This window comes from Crassostrea angulata, chromosome 10, assembly GCF_025612915.1.
Source record: "Crassostrea angulata isolate pt1a10 chromosome 10, ASM2561291v2, whole genome shotgun sequence".
Lineage (NCBI taxonomy): Eukaryota > Metazoa > Mollusca > Bivalvia > Ostreida > Ostreidae > Magallana > Magallana angulata.
Window position 1 is genome coordinate 12,283,771 of NC_069120.1, and position 20,416 is coordinate 12,304,186.

Consider the following 20,416-nt stretch of genomic DNA (forward strand, 5'->3'; position numbering starts at 1 on the left):
CAATTGATAGTCGAAATACCTAAATATTAATTTGTGTATTGAGTGCATTGTTTAGTTGCCATATTGATTCATAAAATAGGATCGAATGACTACATTTGTTACATTCTTGCAAATTACTTCCACATTTATATTTTATATTTTTTTTGTGTGGATAAAACCCTTTTCTGTGTGGTATTTTACCTGTTTTTGTATGCATCTTCCTAGATCGGAAAAAGGTACCGGATAAATATTTATACAGTGCCAAGATTTCAAAAAATTCTCTCAGAGAGAGAGAGAGAGAGAGAGAGAGAGAGAGAGAGAGAGAGAGAGATTTTAATTTTTGATCGGGTTCGTTATCACGATAATTGGTTTTCGAGTAAACAAAAACGCGGGAGAAGTTGAAATGGACGATTATGATTTTGATTCACAATATGCAGATGAATTAGATGCTCTTCAAGATTTTGAACGTATGTATTGTAATTTAAAAATATTAACAGTTCCGTTTAACGTGAGAGATTAGAAAAGTTTTATCTTTGATGCTTAAATTTCTTCATATAAACAGTGTTCATCAGTTCACAGAGTGATTCAGTGTTTTTCGTTCAATGCTGGTGGAAAGTATTTCCTGGGGCTGTTATTAAAAGTCTATATGTTGTATGTAAATCACCACAAACAATCAAATAAATTTATTTACATAATTTTCATGCTATCATTATTTATTTTCATTTCTTTGAATTGTTACAGCACCCAATTATTCACCATGCAAGCCAAAGAGAAGTTTAAAATTTGATAGCCCTAATGTTAAGACTGCAAAAGACCTTAATTCAAGTGCTATAGAACCGTTTGACAGTCCAGAGAAACCATCAAATGGTGGCAGATTGTCAAATGGAACGCATCCGCGGTCAGAAAAAAGGCTCCGAAGTGAAGACGAGTATGCCAACTTGTCAGGGTCGGATCAGGATGAAGATTTCCCAACATTAAGTAATGTATTTCTTTAATATACAGTGTTCATATATCAAAATATTCAGTTTAGTTAACAATAATATTTTTGAATCAGCAAGATTTTTTGATGTAGAGAACATTTTCTGTAGCAGAAGCACTGTGTCCTTAAACAAGGGAGATAATATTCCAGAATACCGTGTACTATGATCCATAATGTGGAAAATAATTGTGCAGCATTCCACCCCAAGTTAATGCTCATTTATTCTTTTCAACCATAATTAACGCATGATTAACAAGCAAAAATTTCAGTGTTATGTTTTTTAACAGATATCTGTAATGTCAATTAATTTACATGAAAAAAGGACAAAGCATTTACTCAATAAATTATGTTGATTTTACATTTTATCGCAATAGGAAATACATGTACTGAAATACCAACTTAATTTACAGAGAGACAGAATAAGAAAGCTAGAACTGATGCATTTGATATTCCTCCTCCTCCTGTTAATGGGATAGATAAAAGAATAACTGACATACGCAGGCAGTATACTCATCAGAATGGAGAAAGAAAAACTACTGATTTGATAGATGGTAAATTCACTAAATTGATAAATTTTCTTTTAATACCTACACAAAACCCCCAGGAACTTATTACCCAGCAAGCTAAAATTAAGCATATTTTGATGAATTCGATTTCATTTAAGTCATTAATAATTTTATTTAGATTATCAATTTTCATTTTTGAAATTATTGTAACTTTTATTTTCATGTTATTTGATATAATATATGTAGTTTTAAGAGACTTGCATTGAAATGAGAAGCCCTTATAAGATTACTCTTTTATGTTTGTCTGAAAATAAAAAAAGTATTGAATATGTACTCAACATGTTATGAATACTATTTCATATTTAGTAGGAATACTAGTTTGAATAGATATACAAGTACTTTCATGAACATACTCATGGAGGAGATAGGATCCTTATTAAAGTATTTTTGTATATGTTCATGTAGATTATGATTTAGAGAGACCTAGAGTTCACAAAAGAATCCCAAGTGGAGATTTCATGTGCACAACAAATTCAGATGGAGAAAGGTTTTATATAAAACTCAAAGATGAAATAGCTATGACAAAAGAGGTAAACTTTTTGTGTTTTGTCAAAACAAAGCTATGTTTACAAAGTTTGATGATACATTTTCATAGCATGGCTCTTTAATATTGATGATAATGTGTTGTTGAATTTGTTTTTCAGTTCGAAGATATTGGAAAACGAAAGAAAACAAGCCAGCTTCTCTCGGTTTCTTATGAGACACTGCGCGAACAAGCAGAGAAACTGGTAAAAATTTTAATTTTTAACACCACAAGAAATCAATGGTTTATTTTTTTTTTTTCAGAAAAATCTTTGTATAAAGATAAACATTTGAACCACGATATCTCAAACATTGATATCTCAAATACAAATGATATGTCAAAGTGATTTTTCAAGTCCCAACCACTAATTTTTTAGTATTTAACCCTTCTACCCTTCTATCTCGAATACTCAGATATCTCAAAGGTTTTAAACAATCCCATTTAGTTTGATATTACGAAGTTTGACTGTATTTATAATATGAGATTTCGTATTTTTATATACAACTTAGATATTTACGTGTAACATTGTATAAATACAAAGCTTCTTGGTGAAGAAATGTACATATAAGTTCATTATGATTTTTGAGTTGTGTTACGTACTGCTTATTTTTTATATATATTGCTTTTTCTACAGAGACAAGAAAAATTAATGGCAGAGGCAGAAATGCTTACACAGGAAATCAACAGGTACATTAATGAAAAGAACGTATTTTTACAAACAGTAAAATATCTTCTTATTTAGTTTTCTGCTATGAAATATAAGTCACTTGGCTGCACAGTCATATTTAAACTACAAATGTTAAATGTAATATTTAGCAATTGATAGGTTTTTTGACACACATTATTTTTTGACATTTATGTAATATTATGTTATAAAAACTAATTTGTGATTTAGCCAATAGCAGAATACAACAGTAAGTGATGATGGTCACATTTTCTCATGTCCATTAGATATACATGTGTCTTTTGTTTCATATTAAATGTTATGAAGAAGTAAGAGCTTTGTGTTTAGAAAGATGAGGTACTGTTTACATGTATAGGATAGTTGATACAGAAAACATCATTTACCAAACAGGGACTTGTCGGAGAGACTGAGTGAAGATGAAGATGATGAGGCAGAGAAAGCAGTGAACCACGAAGCAGAGAAACTGCTGTGGGTGGAGAAGTTTGCCCCCAAGACCTACACAGATCTCCTGAGTGACGAGGTCAGTATAGATACCTGTCTGGATTTACTGCCTTAATTATAAAACAGACAACAATGTACTTTGTGTGACAGCCATGCATATACGACAGATGCTATATTTTCTGGAATATTTATATTAGATTATCATATTGAGTCTACAACCCATTACAATACATATCAAATCTGACATTTATGAACACCTTTATCAATATTTAAGATACCAGTAGCTTAGACAGAAAAACCAATCTTCAATTTTACAAATACAGTATTTCTATTACCGTAGTTAGTTGGTATATTTGGAAGTTTAAATGCATAAACAAACAGTATAAATGAATACAGTTTATGCAAATGTCAAATAAGCAAAGTTTGTGGTCATTGAAAATGTTGAAGGTCCTTTTGCTTGTTTCAGTCTATAAATAGGACTTTGTTACACTGGTTAAAGCTTTGGGATTATGTGGTGTTTGGAAAAGATGTCAAATTAAAGAAGAAGGAAATGTCCAAAAAGGGAAAAGAGAAAGAACAAAAAAAGAAGAAATTTTTACCGGAAGTCATTGATGAATTGGATAAACATAACAGACCAGTGCAGAAAGTTTGTATCTTTTTCTTCCATCTAAGTTTATATCTAAAAAAAATAGTGATTATGCTCTTTAGCTTAAATCAGTAAATATTCTTTCTGTGATAATCTTTTGTAAAAAAAAAATGTTACATGCAATTTAATATTGTTTTAAATCACTTTTGAAATGAAGTAAATACTTTTGACTAAAATTTTAACTTTTTATCTCATTGTATTCAGTAACTGATCAACAAAGGGTTACTTTACAGATTGTGCTCCTGAATGGACCACCTGGTTTAGGAAAGACAACTCTGGCACATATTATAGCAAAACACTGTGGCTACAATGTGGTGGAAATGAATGCTAGGTACTCATATTATATAATTGTGCATATGAAAGATTTCAAAATTTTGCAGTGATTATAATCCAACAGATATAGAAAACAGAAGAAATTTTGAGTTGATTAAATATTTTATTAATAATACATGTATTCATACTTTTTCTGGCACGTTTTTTCAATTTCCTGTTTTTATACCAGTGATGACCGAAGTGCTGATGTGTTCAAAACCAAACTAGAGGCCGCAACTCAGATGAAGTCAGTGTTAGAATCGGACCCCCGACCCAACTGTCTGGTGATTGATGAAATTGATGGGTCACCTCAGGTGAGATAAATTTATCATGTGAACATTTACCTCTTAGCATACAAAAGAATACAGATAATGTGCTGCACTCTTAGAGATTTATCTTAAACATTGTCACTGTTTAATAGTGACAGTGTTCTTGTATTTTCATTACTTGATGTGCTTAACCCTGTTTTTTATTTTAAATAAAAGAGGAAATATTAATTTTTCAGGCCGTCATCAACATTCTTTTGAATTTTGTGAAAAGATCAGATGAACCAGGCCAAAAAAAGAAGAAGAAGGATGAGGGCATTCTTCTCCGGCCCATTATTTGTATCTGCAATGATCAGTGAGCGTGCATTTTCCTGTGAAATGTTGTTTGAAGACTTTAAACGCAATTTCATATTTAAAATTATACAACCATTAAAATATTTCAATTTTCACCTGTATTTACCAGGTATGTTCCAGCCTTGAGACAACTGAGAATGAATGCTTTGGTGATTAATTTTCCGCAGACTGAACCAGCCAGACTGGCCAGTAGACTCTCAGAGGTGAATGATAGCTTTACCATGTAAAAAAAGACCCCATAAATGAAAATAAATCCATTTGTCTGTAATGAGATATGTACAAAAGTAAAAGTTAATTTTTAAATCAATTCAATATTGTGAAAAATTAGAATTCTCTTGGATTTGCATTGATAGGTAGCAAAGTCGCAGAGTTTGAGGACAGATCTGAACACACTGCTGGCCCTGTGTAACAAGACAGAAAACGACATCAGGTCCTGTATAAATACACTGCAAGTAAGTCAGCAAATCTTCCTCACTGTTATAAAAATAATGAAGATTGCAGAGCGCAAATTTATTTAGAATGCAACTTCATTATTTCCCTGTTGGGTTTTAAAATTTTAGTGTTCATTATCATTGATCAGCATTTTTCAACAATAATGTTCTTTATTGCTTTTTTTTTTCTAGTTTTGCTTTAGACAGAAAAAAGAGTTGACAATGAGGACTGTCCAAACTATGAATGTTGGCCAGAAAGATTCCAACAAAAGTTTGTTCTCAATGTGGTACGAGATATTCTCACTGCCAAGACAAAAAAAGTAAGTTGAAATCCAAAGTATGATGGAGCAATTTTTGACAGAGCTATGCCCCTTGGACTTTGAATAATCCCAAAGAATATTAGTCTTGCAATACAAGCAGGGAGCAATTACCTTGTAAGTTTTTATGACCTCCTTCAAAGAAGAGAGGGCATATTGCTTTGCTGCTATCTGTTGGTTGCTCAAACTCTCTGTTGGTCCAATATCAGTGTCTGTTCATTTTCTCTGCAGATGTTGCACCTACTACAATGAAACTTGGTAAACAGGTTTATTATATGAAATCTAGGTCGAGTTTGATATTGGGTATGATGGAGCAATTTTTGACAGAATTATGCCCCTTGGACTTCGAATAATTCCAATTATTTGCAGTTTCCATTCATTTTCTTCACAGAGATCTTCAAGGGGGGGGGGGGGGGGGCATAAGTGTTTCACAAATATCTTTTGTTGCACATTTACATGTATTTATAGTCTTACAAAAAGTGATCTGATGAGTTGAATTTTAATAATCTGTTTCAATTTTTTTTTCAGAAACAAATTTATAAGTTTACATGATATTCAAGGACAAGACTGGAAAAAGAATGATAATCTTTCTCTAGAATCAAGGTAGGTTTAGGTTGGATTAGGTTTACATTTGTAGAATTGAATTGTGGTGAATTATGAAGAGCTTAAATTACGCAGGCATTTTTTCTTTCTTTTTCATTTGAATTTCACTAAAAATGTTCTTTGTTGTGAAGGTTTAAGAATGTTCTACATGCTGCACACTGCACAGGAGAATACTCAAAGCTTATTCAAGGGATGTTTGAAAATTACTTAGAATGCAAGTTTAAAGATCCTAAAATGGAAGGGGTAAGTTTACTTAAATGTGAGGGTTGTGAAATTTAACTTCCATTGTTATTTTCTTATTAGATATCCAAGATATTTCTTATTTGATATCCTAGATGTTAACTTCAAAGGCTAGGACATCTTATGTTTGTGTTCCTGCATCTCTTTTAAAACATTCAAAGATATGCATAAAAATTTATTTTGATTTTGTAGAAAGTTATATTGTTTGTATCAACTTATTAAAGCCTTCAACTCCAATGTTATAGCTGGTGCTAGCCAATGATTGGCTGTGTTTCACTGACCTCTTGAACTCCCAGATATCATCAACCCAGAACTACAGCATCATGCCTTACATACCCTACATAACAGTGACCTTTCACCTTTTGTTTGCTACCAATCAGACTCAAAGAATTCAATATCCCCATGCTGATCAAGATGTGAGTACAAGTTAGCATTTACTTGGTCAAGTCAGTTCTATGCTTTTAGATTTCAAAATGCATTTGATTTCTGTCAGATCACTTGACTATAGATCATACATGTATATAAAATTTGCATGAAAATTCAATTTGTTGTCATGTTAACCAACTTGATGTAATGCCTATAGAATCTTACTAATTATAAAGTATGTGTTGTTTAAGGTTTCTCCACCCTCGATGTTTTTATGGTTTAATCTGTGTAATTTTTGTTTAAATTTGATGATTAATATGCAAACAATCAAATTGAAGTTAAATATTGGTATGTTGCAAATATTTTGTTCATGCTGTAGGAGCTAACACAGGTACACTATCAGGACAGTTATAGCAACGACTGCTCTCTTATCAAACATCACATTTATTTTAACTAATTTCGATATAATAAAGCAATTTTTAAAAGAAATTAATCGCAATCCTTTATTTTAAGTATTTTAACATTTTAAGGCCATTTAAAAATTGTCAGTATGAAAGCTATCACATTTACAGTGCATTTTGATACGATTTTTCAACCATGAATAAGTACAGTTTAGCAACATAAAACGTCTATAACTTTTGAAATAATGGTTCAAACTCACTGAAAATTGGTACATTTGTAATTCATTATATATCCTATCGAAATCTGCAAAGAAATGTTTACCTTGCCTGGTAAAAAATTATGAATTGTGGTCTCTGTCAAGTTTGCCTATATACGGTTTTATCAGTTTTTCATTGAATTCAGCGATTTCAACTCAAACTACTCTCTATGAATTGTTAAACATTGGTGTCATTTCACTTTACATAGCTTACAATGTGTTAAACACAAGTATAAATCAAGAAATATTGGCAAAACTATGCACCACATAACACTATTATTATAACCGATAACGGTAAAATATTCCGGAATGCTCACAATGACGTCACACGACAATCGAAAGACCTTAAGATTGCAAGTTCTTGTTGCAGGCTTTCTTACAGAGACAGAAGAGTGGAAACTTGGTGACCTCGCTGATGTCCGACATGCTGCCCTCAGTCCGCATGTTTGTCAATGAAACAGACGTTGTCATGGAGATCCTTCCCCCTCTGCTGGAAATCATACAGCCAAACCTCCGGCCTGTCAGTAGTACACAAAATCAGTTTAAAATTTATTCATTTTATTTGTCAATTTAAAAAACTGCTAAGATTTGATTATAGTATTATTTTTAAAAGATGTAGTCACAATATATTTGTGGTGACATGTTTTAATGTTGTTTTAGTTAACAAGGAACATTTTAAATGAATTTTTTTTCTAACCCTTTGTCAGGGATTAAATACCAGGCGAAAGTTTTAAGTATGAATTCAAATACTGTGATTTCATCAATATAAGTTGAATACCAATATTCATGGATTTCATTGTTAAGTATATCCACAAAATTAAATGTTCAGTGCGATGTTTACTTACATTTTGATTTGATAGGATAATTGGCCACAAATTTACGTATCCTCGAAACTGATTTTCATTGAATCCACCAAAATTGATACCCTCGAATATTTAATGAAACCACAGTTCTGTTTTACATGTGCGTATTGTATACATGTATAATCACAAGAGATCTGTGTTTAACAAATTTCTAGGTCAACACCCAGTTATACAGTGTGAAGGAGAAGGAAGATTTAGCACAGCTGATCAGGACAATGATTGCTTACAACATGACCTACAACCAGGAGAAAACACCAGAGGGACAGTACACTTATGTCCTAGACCCGTATGTTGTATATATATACTCTACCACAAGTATTGATAGGGATATCAGAGAGAGAGAGAGAGAGAGAAAGAGAGAGAGTTAAAAAAATTGAAAACATCATGCAGCCACAAACAGACTATATTTCATTAACACCTTATGCATCTTGGCTGTCTTCAAAAATTTTGAAGTTTTGTGATATTTCAGCTTTTAACATTGTTAAAATATCCTTAACAGTACATATAAACACGAATAATGAATTATTCAGAAATCAAATTTCACCAATGAATTTTTTTTGTTTGAGTTTTTGAATTATTTTGATCTAGAGGGAAAATCTTGAAGAATCAAGTCATCTTTTACACTCTCTCTAGTTCCCTGATCTGACATAAAATAGATGATTGTTTGATTGGCAACAGAAAGAACTGTGAAGTAATATAACACGTAAAACCTACTTATGTGTGGTTGGTGTGAGATCTGATACACAATAGACCTGGCATTACTCTTCCCTTCTAAAGCCTAATGCTTTGTTAATTTGATTTGACCCAGTCCTTATGTCTAAGTATCTGTGTACATAATGAAAGGTTTATGACTGTAAACAGTGCCGATAGTTCTTCTTTTGGAAGCACTGATACCCCGAGTGATACCAGTAAAAGTAAATAATTGACTATTTTTTTTATCACTAGTAAAGTGTACCGCTGGAAAAATTCCCATAAAACTTTTAAGTACATGTATTATGAACTTATCTAGCACTAGAAATCATAAATTTGAGGCACGAAAAATTTGTATACGCAATAGAATTTCAATCAAAAACGAATTAGAAAAAAGTTCAGAACAATTTCTCTTTTACTCTGTTTTGCAACATAGGTGGAAATGACATTCAGTGCATATCTAATACTTGTAGTAAGACGCATTTGTATAACTTTAAATTTCAAAAATAGGTATTAAAAAACATGATTTTTTTAACAGAAACATGGAGGAGGTGGCTAGATTCACGGGAATGAAGCAACACAAACAGCTGACTTATGCTGCCAAGCAGCTGATCTCAAGAGAGGTGTGTACATTATACTTGTAGATTTACTTGCAAGTGTGAAATGGGACCAAAACAGATCCTTAATGGATTCATTATGAATGATTGAAATAGGTTAATTATTTTTCATTTCCTTTTTCAGTCCATTGTAATTTTTCCCTTTAAATAAACATTTTAAAATTTTCATACTGTTCTTTATTATTTGTTTTTGGTAATTCATTTCTAGATTGGTTTAGAAAGGTTAAGAAGAAATGAGACTCCAGGTCTAAGGTAAATTATATTACTCTGTATGTACTAATGATTCACTTATTCTAGTTAGAAATAAGACATGAATAAAAAAAAACACCCCCCAATTTTGGTATCATACACTGCAGTAATGTGTAATTCATAAGAAATTTATACATTGTATTTTCAGATTGATTTTATTTATAGGATGCTTATTTTTTACAAGTAGTCAACATTTTATTTCATTATTTGGTAAAAATAAAACTTGGCCCAGTTACATGAGATACATGTAATATTTGGGAAGAAAAACATTTGGTAGGCAGTGCTGGTCCAAAGGACTATATTTGGTATGGTCATATATCTGCGGCAGTGCCCCCAATTTTAACCAATTTTTAGCTCACCGAGACATAGTCAGGGGGAGCTTATGCTATACCCCTGGCGTTGGTGTCCAGACCTGGTTAAAATTTTTGTTGCAGGTCCTGTATCTAAGTTATTACTTGTCCTATCTTCACCAAACTTGCATGGATGATGCATCGGGACCTACTTATGGACTTCAAAGACTTGGATGCTGAATCTGAATCCTGAATTTCAGATGCTGGAGGAGGTTAAAGTTTGGAGAGCTGGTTTAAGTTTTTGGAGCAGGTGCCTTCTGATGAATATATCTTTAATAGTTACTACTGGTCTTAACTTCACCAAACTTGCATGGATGGTGCATCTTATGATAATGATGCACCATACAGGATTGAATGCTGAGTCTGAGCCATAGGTTTAGGATGCTGGATAAGGTTACGTTTTTTGGAACAGGTCACTTGTTTAATAGATAATAGTACTATTTTAAACTTGCATAGTTGATTAAACTATAATATAAATGAATCGCAGAGGTAGCTTCAGATGCAAAGCCTGATCTCCATTATCAAGGATGCTAAATAATCTACCTCACTCAAATCTGCTTGGTAATGTGTTTGTTGTTAAATGATATAACATGATTCCTAAGATATAGTATTGTATGGTATGATACACTATTGTTTAATATGATACAATATTATATCATCTTATATTGTAAAAAGTTAGATGATACAATATAATATTGTATCAATTTGTTTGATATTTTATGATATGGTATTGTTTCATAATATTGTTATGTATAGTATTGTTTATTATGATACTATGTTGTATAATATGATATTGTATCATTAATATATTATTTAATCACATGATACTGTTAAATATGTTATTGCAATATATAATATTGTATCATATGATATGATATTTTGTTATACTTTCATGTTAAATACTGAAATCTGATTGGTTAAGACGCAGTTAATAATATTTTCTATTACCCTCAGCGTTAGCAACGCACTTAGCAACGGGTAACATTAAAAAATGTTACATGCGCGAAAATTATGCATGTACGGTTCGCTGTAGAATTCACGTTATTCCTATATAAAAGCAGTAAAATTTTCTTAAAAATTAAGACATTCAGTATAACAAAATAAATAGTGCCTGTTTGGGAGGATAACAGTCGGGGTGTCAATTTCAACTGTTACCCTCCCAAACAGGCACTATTTATATAGTGTATATAATATCGTATCAGACAATATTGTATAATATGCTATTGGTTTATGTAATATATTATTATTTATATTACATGAAATGGTATTATATGATATTGTAATATAAAATATGATACAATATGTATGATATGATATTGCATTATATAATATTTACTATATCACATTATATTGTATAATATGATACAATACAATACAATGTCATATCATGTGTTACAATATCATGTCTCATTATTATTTAATACAGTATTTTATTGTATTATATGAAATATATTGCAAGTATGATAGGATATATATCATATTTTATATAATTGTATTGATAAACATTGTATCTTATAATACCGTATGAAATGAACATATGATAATCATACAATTTTTAACCGGGTTTTCCAACGGAAAAATCCAGTTATTAAAATGGTGAAAATGGCGGGCGGGCGGGCGGGCGGGTGGGCGGGCATGGCGGCTGCCAAAAGGATACCCTCATTGTACGGATAACTCCTCCTACAGTTTTCAAGATAGGAAGTTGTTCTTTTGCAGATCAATTGTACATATATCAGAGGTGTGCATATTGCTAGGATTTTGATTTATGATAATTTATTGAAAAAATACCAGCTTTTGAACTTAGTCATTTTTTGGCAAAATATTGCATATAGGCAGGGATGGGGTCAATTACAATGGAAAGTAATTAATTAAATTACAATTACTTGCTTAAATTCTTCAATTAAATTACCATTACCATTACAAGAGTTTTCAAATGTAATTGATTAAATTACAATTACTTTGCAGATGTAATTAATTAAATTACAAATTACATTTTCATCAAAACTTACTAAAACCATGATTTATATACAACACATAAACATTTAAGGAGGTATATCTATAAAATGAATAAAATTTCCTCATAATCAAAATAATTTCACTGTTTGAGAATTTGCTAACTATTCTGATAATTAGTTACAATTTTTGGAAAGAAAAAATATATATTTGGTTTTTATTGATTATTTTAAAACGCAGGTACTGGTAGTCACAATAAGGAGGTGTCCCATACACCCTGATATTCAATAAACATTGAAAAGTCATATCCCTTAACCTACACCTACCATGTCAACTAAAGTATTTCTTGCATGCAAAACTATTATATAAAAACTTTCTCCTTTGCATTTTTATACACTATTTTTTTTTTCTTTTGTAAATACAATGCCGAAGTACAGGTTAATCTCGGGTAGAGGACAGACTATAATTGTTATCAAAACACAATTCACACCTGTTGTTCTCTACCTAATTATCAAAATGTTTGCAATAAGGGAACATACCCTGTGGACATGTTAGGCATCAAAAACTTAAACCATTTTGAAGCCATACATTTTAGCTCTGTGTATTTTAGGCTATCAATTACAAAACATGGCTTGATAGTTTATATAATTTCGATAACACTGATTTTGTTTGTAAATTAAACAATGATGTTTTAAACTAACTCAATGATAATTGACACACTAATTATTCTAATAAGAAGGGAAATAAGTATTTGTAAGAAAAAAGAGATCAAACAAATCATCAAATACATTTGGGAAACTTATCATTAAATATTGAATCATTGAAAAAATCCATTTTGAAAAATATTTAGTATGATATATATAATAATAGTTCAATGCTTTTTAACTACTCTTCGAACTTGACCTAATGTACCATTGTGTGGGGGAAAATGGGTAGTGGACAGCTTAATGTTTATATGTCCATCAGTGTGTAATTGAAAGTAATTGAAAAGTAATTGGAATTACATGCCTTTTTGGAAAGTAATTAATTAAATTACCATTACATGTAATTGAAAATGTGGCCAATTACACATTACTTCCAATTACATCAAAATTTGTAATTAATTACACTCAATTACCATTACAAATTACCATTACCCCATCCCTGCATATAGGGTACCCTCATTGTACGGATAACTCCTCCTACAGTTCTCAAGACAGGAAGTTGTTCTTTTGCAGATCAATTGTACATATATCAGAGGTGTGTTAGGATTTTGATTTATGATAATTTATCGAAAAAATACCAGCTTTTGAACTTAGTCATTTTTTGGCAAAATATTGCATATAGGGTACCCTCATTGTACGGATAACTCCTCCTACAGTTCTTAGATAGGAAGTTGTTCTTTTGCAGATCAATTGTACATATATCAGAGGTGTGCAAATTGCTAGGAATTTGATTTCCGATAGTTTATGAAAAAAATACCAGCTTTTGAACTTAGTCATTTTTTGGCAAAATATTGCATATAGGGTACCCTCATTGTATGGATAACTCCTCCTACAGTTCTCAAGATAGGAAGTTGTTCTTTTACAGATCAATTGTACATATATCAAAGGTGTGCATATTGCTAGGATTTTGATTTCCGATCATTTATGAAAAAAATACTAGCTTTTGAACTTAGTCATTTTTTGGCAAAATGTTGCATATACATGTAGGGTACTCCATTTCACTGGATAAGGGTTGACATGGATTATGGATACAGTTTACATAAAAGAAAACCCAGTTTGCTGTCACATTGACAGCTTTTCACTTGTTTAACATTTAACATTGTGTCAAAACAGTATTCATTTATATCCAAGATCATAAACTAATAGTATGATTTTCATATACTGTAAAACACGGTTATAGCGAACACACTTATAATGAATTGACGCTTACAGCGAAGTGAATTTCATTCCCCAAGACTCTATTTCATGTTGTAAACTTGACGGATATAACGAATTACGCTTATAACGAAGTTAAATTGTCAGTCCCTGGGACTTCGTTATAAGCGTGTTTTACTGTAATATGATAAAGGTGGTCTTATACAGGTGATGCCTCATAAAGGTGATGCCTCGTCTCCGTGAGCTTTGTAATCTGTGATTACCTATGTTTCTGACTACAAGTTTAATGGAGACTATTCTTTTTCAGCTTTATAAGATTTGTCCAATTAAAAGGTCAATGTCAGTACATGTATGGGTCATGGTCATTGTTAGAGGTCAAGATGCTTCATATGGATATTTAAAAGAGATTTCAAATTAACATTTGGTTACTAGTTTATTATGATAATTGTAGCTCTAAGGAGACTAAAAAGAAGTTGGAGAAAAATTCAGATGTTGTCCCCAACCATCTACAGAGATTGGAAGCGAAACCAGTCATGAGTCGAGAAGAAGCGGTAAGAGACAATTTTTAAATTGTGCATGTCATAAAAATGAAAACATTATTCACCCAAAAGTATGGCTGTACTTGCAGCAATTCATTCAGATTTTTTCATGTGGAATCAAGCTTCATTTTGTAGCGAACTCTTTGGAATGTATGGAATGTACATTTTATGGATATTACTGTACATATTTGCCGATAATTATTGTTTGCCTATATTTTACAGCCCTGTTATGAGGATTTGACTCTCTTTTAAGTCAGGTCACTTTCTCAGGACAGCTAGAGATACACTCAATAAACTTACTACATTTTATCACACAAAACCGAATTAAAAAAAAAGTCCTTATTTGACCCAATAATTGCTTCTACACTCTGTTAATGTTTCTATCATAGATTGTCCTTGTGGTTAATAACTTCTGATTTTAATGTCATTAGTTTATAAAACACACATTACAAGTAGGTAATAGTTGCAAAATTTCTGGGTATTTAAATACCTTTGAAAATTTGATGATTTAATCCCCTACTGACTGATTGGATTGGTAATTAGCCCATTAAACTGGGGTGTTGAACAGTTAATTTTTTTTTTCTTTGGTTGTAGTTTACAACATAGAGAATATTACAAACATATACACAACTTACACTTTAATGTGAGTAGAGGAAAAAATAAACAATTGTAATGGTTTTGTACAAAATATATATGAAGTATAAATGTACTTTTTTTTTTGTAGATAAATATATAGGAATTAATAACCAGGAGGTTTAGCCTTCTTGTTAAAAATACTGATAAATTTACATAACTTGCTTAATAAGCTCACATTGTTTGAGGAAAAAAGCTCATTAAATTTGATAATATTTGGTCTTAAAAGATAAAATTTTGGTACATACTTTTCTTTCATTTTTCAACGTGGTGCAACACAAAATATAGTCAAATTCATCTCTAATTGGTGTTGGTTTGTGTTGTTTTAGGTGAAATATGACACCTACATCTATTGTCTCTTCAGATATAAATGATTGAGTGCTTAAACTATGTCTAGGAATCACAATCAGACAAATATTGTTTTCTTTTAAGGAATACAGTCGCAATGCATTTATGAGTTAATCGTTTATTATTTCTCTGTTGTGCAAAATTATTTTTACTATGTCTCATCTATAATTTCTACTTCCCAAAATTCGACGTACAGGCGAGTAATAGAAACTCAAAACTTCAACACATTGGTAGAATTTGTTTTTCTCACTTTATAGCTTTGAACGTTGTATGCATGTCTTATATAACATTCAGATATCTGTAATTTTATAATGTTGGAAATTGTTTCCAGGCTGAACGAGATTTCTTTGGTCGCATCATCAAGAGGAAGACACCGGAAGCACAGAGAGATGACAAGCAGGAAAAGAAGAAAAACGTGTTAAATACGGACATCTGGTTCCACTTTACAGAGGGATTCTCCAACGCTGTCCGACGGAACGTCAGAGTCCAAGACTTCTTATGAACAACTAGACATATATAATTTAGTATTATACATACTTGTGTGTATTGATCAATTATTTATAATAAATAAGAGGTACCATATTTTAATTTATTTTTAACTTGTGGTGTAGGGGAGGATATACATATATAGAAATAGCCAGACTGAGATCTACACGCCCCGTTTATCGATTGGTCGAAATCTACAGGACCACTAAATGCACGAAATAATCATGATAATGTCAGACTCAAATTCTCATAGGAGACGATTGTTGCTGTTTCTTTCAGCTAACGTACTGATACATTAGCAGTAATTAGTGGATTTTACTTACTTTTTACAATCAGTTTATTAATTTATTAAAAGAAAGATGTAAATATACAAAAATGTATAGAAAAAAATTTACTTAACCCGCATACGCGGGTTATGTATTTTTTCTGCAATGATCGCCACCTTTATATCCCGCATGAACCATCTAAGAAAGCATTTCATTGTTTAAATAATTTATTCAATAAAAATATGTCAGCTAACTAAAGAGGGCCTCAGTGTGTTCAATATTGGTTTGTAAGATTGCCTTCATGAAACTGATCTAAACTTCGAGTACATTAATGTCTATAATGCTCATTGGATTATTTATTTTGTTCAAATATGGATATGGAGATCAAATCGAGTATTGAATAACAGTATTTTACTGTTGGTTTTTTTTACAGAATTTAGTTTGTTTATTTGTTATGACTATTTTAGAAGCCCATTTTAAAAACCCCTTATATATCATTAAAGGCAAAAGAAAATTTACGCTATTTGTAGATGACGTCACAATTGTTGGGAGACTGAGAGGAATCTAACCACTTATCTAACCCATACAATTATAAATGTAATTCTGACTGAATCCTGCAAAGCTTAGAACTTCTACATCTGTTGTTAACATAATTGTTTTAGTCATCTATATTCTAAGACTTCAAATGGTAACTCCCAAGAAAACCGCGCCACAGGTAAACATGCTTATTGGTTTTCACACAGAAAGTGTTGCAATTCCAACCACACAAATGAGGCAGTGGAGGAACTTCATAAAAGTTCTGCTGTTTTATTTAGTAGATAAATCGAAGCATCGCAAGATCCCCTTTTCTTTGTTTCCGTACTTCTGATTTTTTTTGGTCAGCCTCGAGAAAGGAATTGCGAAAACACGGACATAAAAGGAAATAAATCGTCTGTGTATCCAGCAGAGAAGAAAACATCAAAACGGGGGTATAAATTTGTGTTAGACGTTCATTTTATCATAAACCGACCCTAGAAGTGCTTTACAAACCCATTTTTGCCACCTTCTTGTTTCTACCAAACTTGAAACTGTTAAATGTATCGTATCGGTCTTGCGTAATTTTGTAATGTTTTTTACCACTTAACCTAATCTAATAATTACAACATTTATGACTTCCACCAAAACGCATCTAACACCGGCCAGAAATTACGACTTTTAGGCGCACCGCCAAAACTGCAATGGTTGTCCGCATTTATGTGTGGCTGGGGTGATGCCGCGACACCCTTCTTCCTTGTAACCCAAGTTTACGCGCCCCTCGGTCCTGTTTTTTGACAGAAAATTCAACAAGAACGGATGCGTAATGGCGTTAATTCAGTGCGCGCGCGTGTCGGAAGGTCCCAAACGTGTTGGGTATTCTTTATCATTTTCACGTGCTATTGACGCTATTTTCAATTCTGTAATGGGTTTTATATCATTTATTGGGAAATAATCAAATGCAATTGGATAAAATGATCAAGTGGTGAATTGCTGGTTCCCTTACAAATCCAGCGAGCTAATTATCGTCTGCTTCTGACACCCGCGCTCTTCTGGTTCGGATCAATTTCGACATAGTTGCTTACTAATCTAATAGTCGTAATGTTTTAATCTGATAAGATTTACTTAGGAGATTTCCCTGTGTTTTACAGGGATATAGCCCACCTCTGGGTAAGGAAAAAAATTCTGTCTCTTGGGTGCATGAAAATATGTTGGAGTAAGCTATGCATACAGTCAAGGTTTAAATTTCCTAGTTTGCAGGCTAGTACGTGGGAAAATGCAAACACTTGTAATATAAATGAAAATCAAGAATTGCTATTGATTTCAGAAAAATTTCGTTTTATTTATGTTTTTAAGGGGGTTGTTTTTAAGAGGAGGTATATTTTCAATTTCTTGAAAATAGAGGTTTAAAACAGTGGGTTATTATCTAGATCATGTATAAAGTACATGTATTTCATATTTTATCGCTTTTATATGAGAAAAACAACTTATGTATTAAGAAATTTCAAATAAAATAAAATACTTTTATATATAGTCTCGAATCGAATCTCTTTCTTGCTGAAAAAAGTCGTTTAGGCCTATAAAAGATTGTTTTAAAAAAATTTCAAATGCACACAAGTGAACGTGTATGTATGATCAGGCTTTATCCATATATTTACTCAGTAAATTGATCATTCAAAAAAAGATCTTATATGAACTATCGGATGTATTAAAATGGATATATATCGATATAGTAACTTATTTGGCGGGTAAATTTATATATTTCTTGTGAATAGTAGTTTAAATATAGATAAATTAAGTACTTTTTACCTTTGAATTGATACAAAGTATAGATAACAGTGTGCACATTTGTTTTTTTTAGACATGTTATATTTTAGAGCATGTCATCAATTTATTTAGCAATCTGATCACAATTTCATACACTAGTATTCTGTTGACAGGAGTATATTTATTTCCCCATAGGAGAAGGAAGAACACATTGAATTTGGTTGGAATGGCGGACAGCTGTTGAGTTCCTTGTTCAAAGGCGGATTAATCAGGTAAATCTGTGTTTAGTTATTGTGTTATGTGTTATTACGACGTACTTCCTATCAAAATAAACAAAATCAAATATATTTCATAACCCCCCCCCCTCCAAATAAAAACTATCACCCAACACCGTAGTACAATGGGTTAGAGCGTAAAATACGAATCTGCAAGTCATGAGTTCGAATCCTGTTGACTTTTATAATTTTTACCTTTCCAAAAATTTTAAAAACACATTTGGGTCAAATATTGTGAAATTTGAAAAATTCTAAACCGGTTAAAGAATTTGTTTATAATGCACTTGTTTTGCAGGGTTTTTTCCACAGGAAACTCAACCTTTTTTAATTTTACAATATTTTTTATACGAAAATACTGTTAACAATAGATGTAAAATTAATACATGAATAAGTTAAATGCCTAAGTGGTTGGTTGATTCTGCGTATAATAAAAAACTCTTGGCTTTTTCGCTGCTTAATTAAACACCATTGTGTCAATATCAAACACCTCTATTTACTATGTATCTGTAAAACAGAAAAGTATTTTGTTGAAACGGTTTCCGTTTTGAAGCAGTATTTATTCTTAGAATGTCTCATCGAAACATTTATCAGAATATGACAAGGTTTGTATATTATGCGATAATTTTATATTACCGGCATATGCCAAATTATTATGATAATTCTTAACTCTATAGTTTTGCATACAAGAAGATAAAAAAGCATGGAGCTTATTGCCTCTTGCCCCATCCCCCTCCTTCAGAATTATGCGCAAAAGAAATCCATCATATCTGAACAGACAGATCGATTGTCGCAATTGATTGTTTTTCTCATAAGTAAACGTAAACTAAATTTGATAACATCTTTCGTCGACTTCATATTGCTTATCCCCCAGCTGATTTTCACTTTGCCTCGATTACTTCCCCTTAAACATTATGTCGGAGTCAGCAAGATGATTGCGTGTCGTCCAAGACTATTAGTAGTAATTGAGTACCGCTAAAAGTGTGGCTAAAAGGGGCGTATTCACGATTTTGGTCAAAAATTATTTTTTTTCGATTTTAATGTATACAATGTTTTAGTGAACGAAAGCCTATTAAGCTCATTTTCATAGGTAAAAAAATATTTTTTTCGCGAATAAACGCGTTACTTTCGCGAATAAACGCGTTACTTTCGCGATATAACGCAGAACTTTTGCGAATAAACGCGAAACCTTCGCGAATAAACGCGTTACTTATGCTATAATACGCGAAACTTTCGCGAATAAACGCGAAACCTTCGCGAATAAAGATGTAAATGAATCAGATTAAACCTTATACAAATTGATATGAGTTCAAACGTAGGAATTCTTTAAAATCTTAGTACAGATTTTCAAAGGACATAATACATCGCGCTTCTCACATTCTAATGGGCGCTGTGTTATAGAAAATGAGGCATCAACATACTTAAATTCCAATTAAAAGTATTCTTAAGTATCATTTTAGAATTGAAAGGATATCATTGTTCAAAACGTTATGATATATGTTAAATTGCGGCGACTTAAATTACTGTCTAGTTTAATATCAGAAAGATAAGTCAAGCTGTGAATTGAAAATTTTTTCAAATCTAGATGACGTAAATTCGTCCTCTGAATTTATCACATATGTCATTTAAAAATCAGTACTTAGAT

The 20,416-nt window shown here is 31.7% G+C and overlaps 1 protein-coding gene across 1 annotated transcript; it reads left to right on the top strand.

Annotated features, from left to right (window-relative positions):
• The first annotated feature begins 360 nt into the window (after positions 1-360).
• LOC128167816 (chromosome transmission fidelity protein 18 homolog) lies at positions 361-16,049 on the top strand. Its single transcript, XM_052833741.1, has 23 exons — positions 361-446; positions 721-957; positions 1,369-1,509; positions 1,930-2,054; positions 2,169-2,252; positions 2,682-2,734; positions 3,123-3,252; positions 3,640-3,819; positions 4,053-4,150; positions 4,322-4,445; positions 4,637-4,752; positions 4,861-4,954; positions 5,105-5,203; positions 5,375-5,502; positions 6,028-6,102; positions 6,234-6,345; positions 6,588-6,758; positions 7,737-7,886; positions 8,385-8,515; positions 9,458-9,542; positions 9,745-9,788; positions 14,399-14,498; positions 15,799-16,049. The coding sequence occupies exons 1-23, from the start codon at positions 383-385 to the stop codon at positions 15,967-15,969; spliced, it is 2,712 nt and encodes a 903-aa protein (XP_052689701.1). The 5' UTR covers positions 361-382; the 3' UTR covers positions 15,970-16,049.
• Positions 16,050-20,416: the final 4,367 nt, after the last annotated feature.

Bases quoted from the DNA above. Each gene is read 5' to 3' on its own strand.
- LOC128167816 (XM_052833741.1), top strand. From the start codon at position 383: ATGGACGATTATGATTTTGATTCACAATATGCAGATGAATTAGATGCT. The intron at 1,510-1,929 runs GTAAATTCACTA...ATGTTCATGTAG, and splicing joins AACTACTGATTTGATAGATG to ATTATGATTTAGAGAGACCT. The intron at 7,887-8,384 runs GTCAGTAGTACA...ACAAATTTCTAG, and splicing joins TACAGCCAAACCTCCGGCCT to GTCAACACCCAGTTATACAG.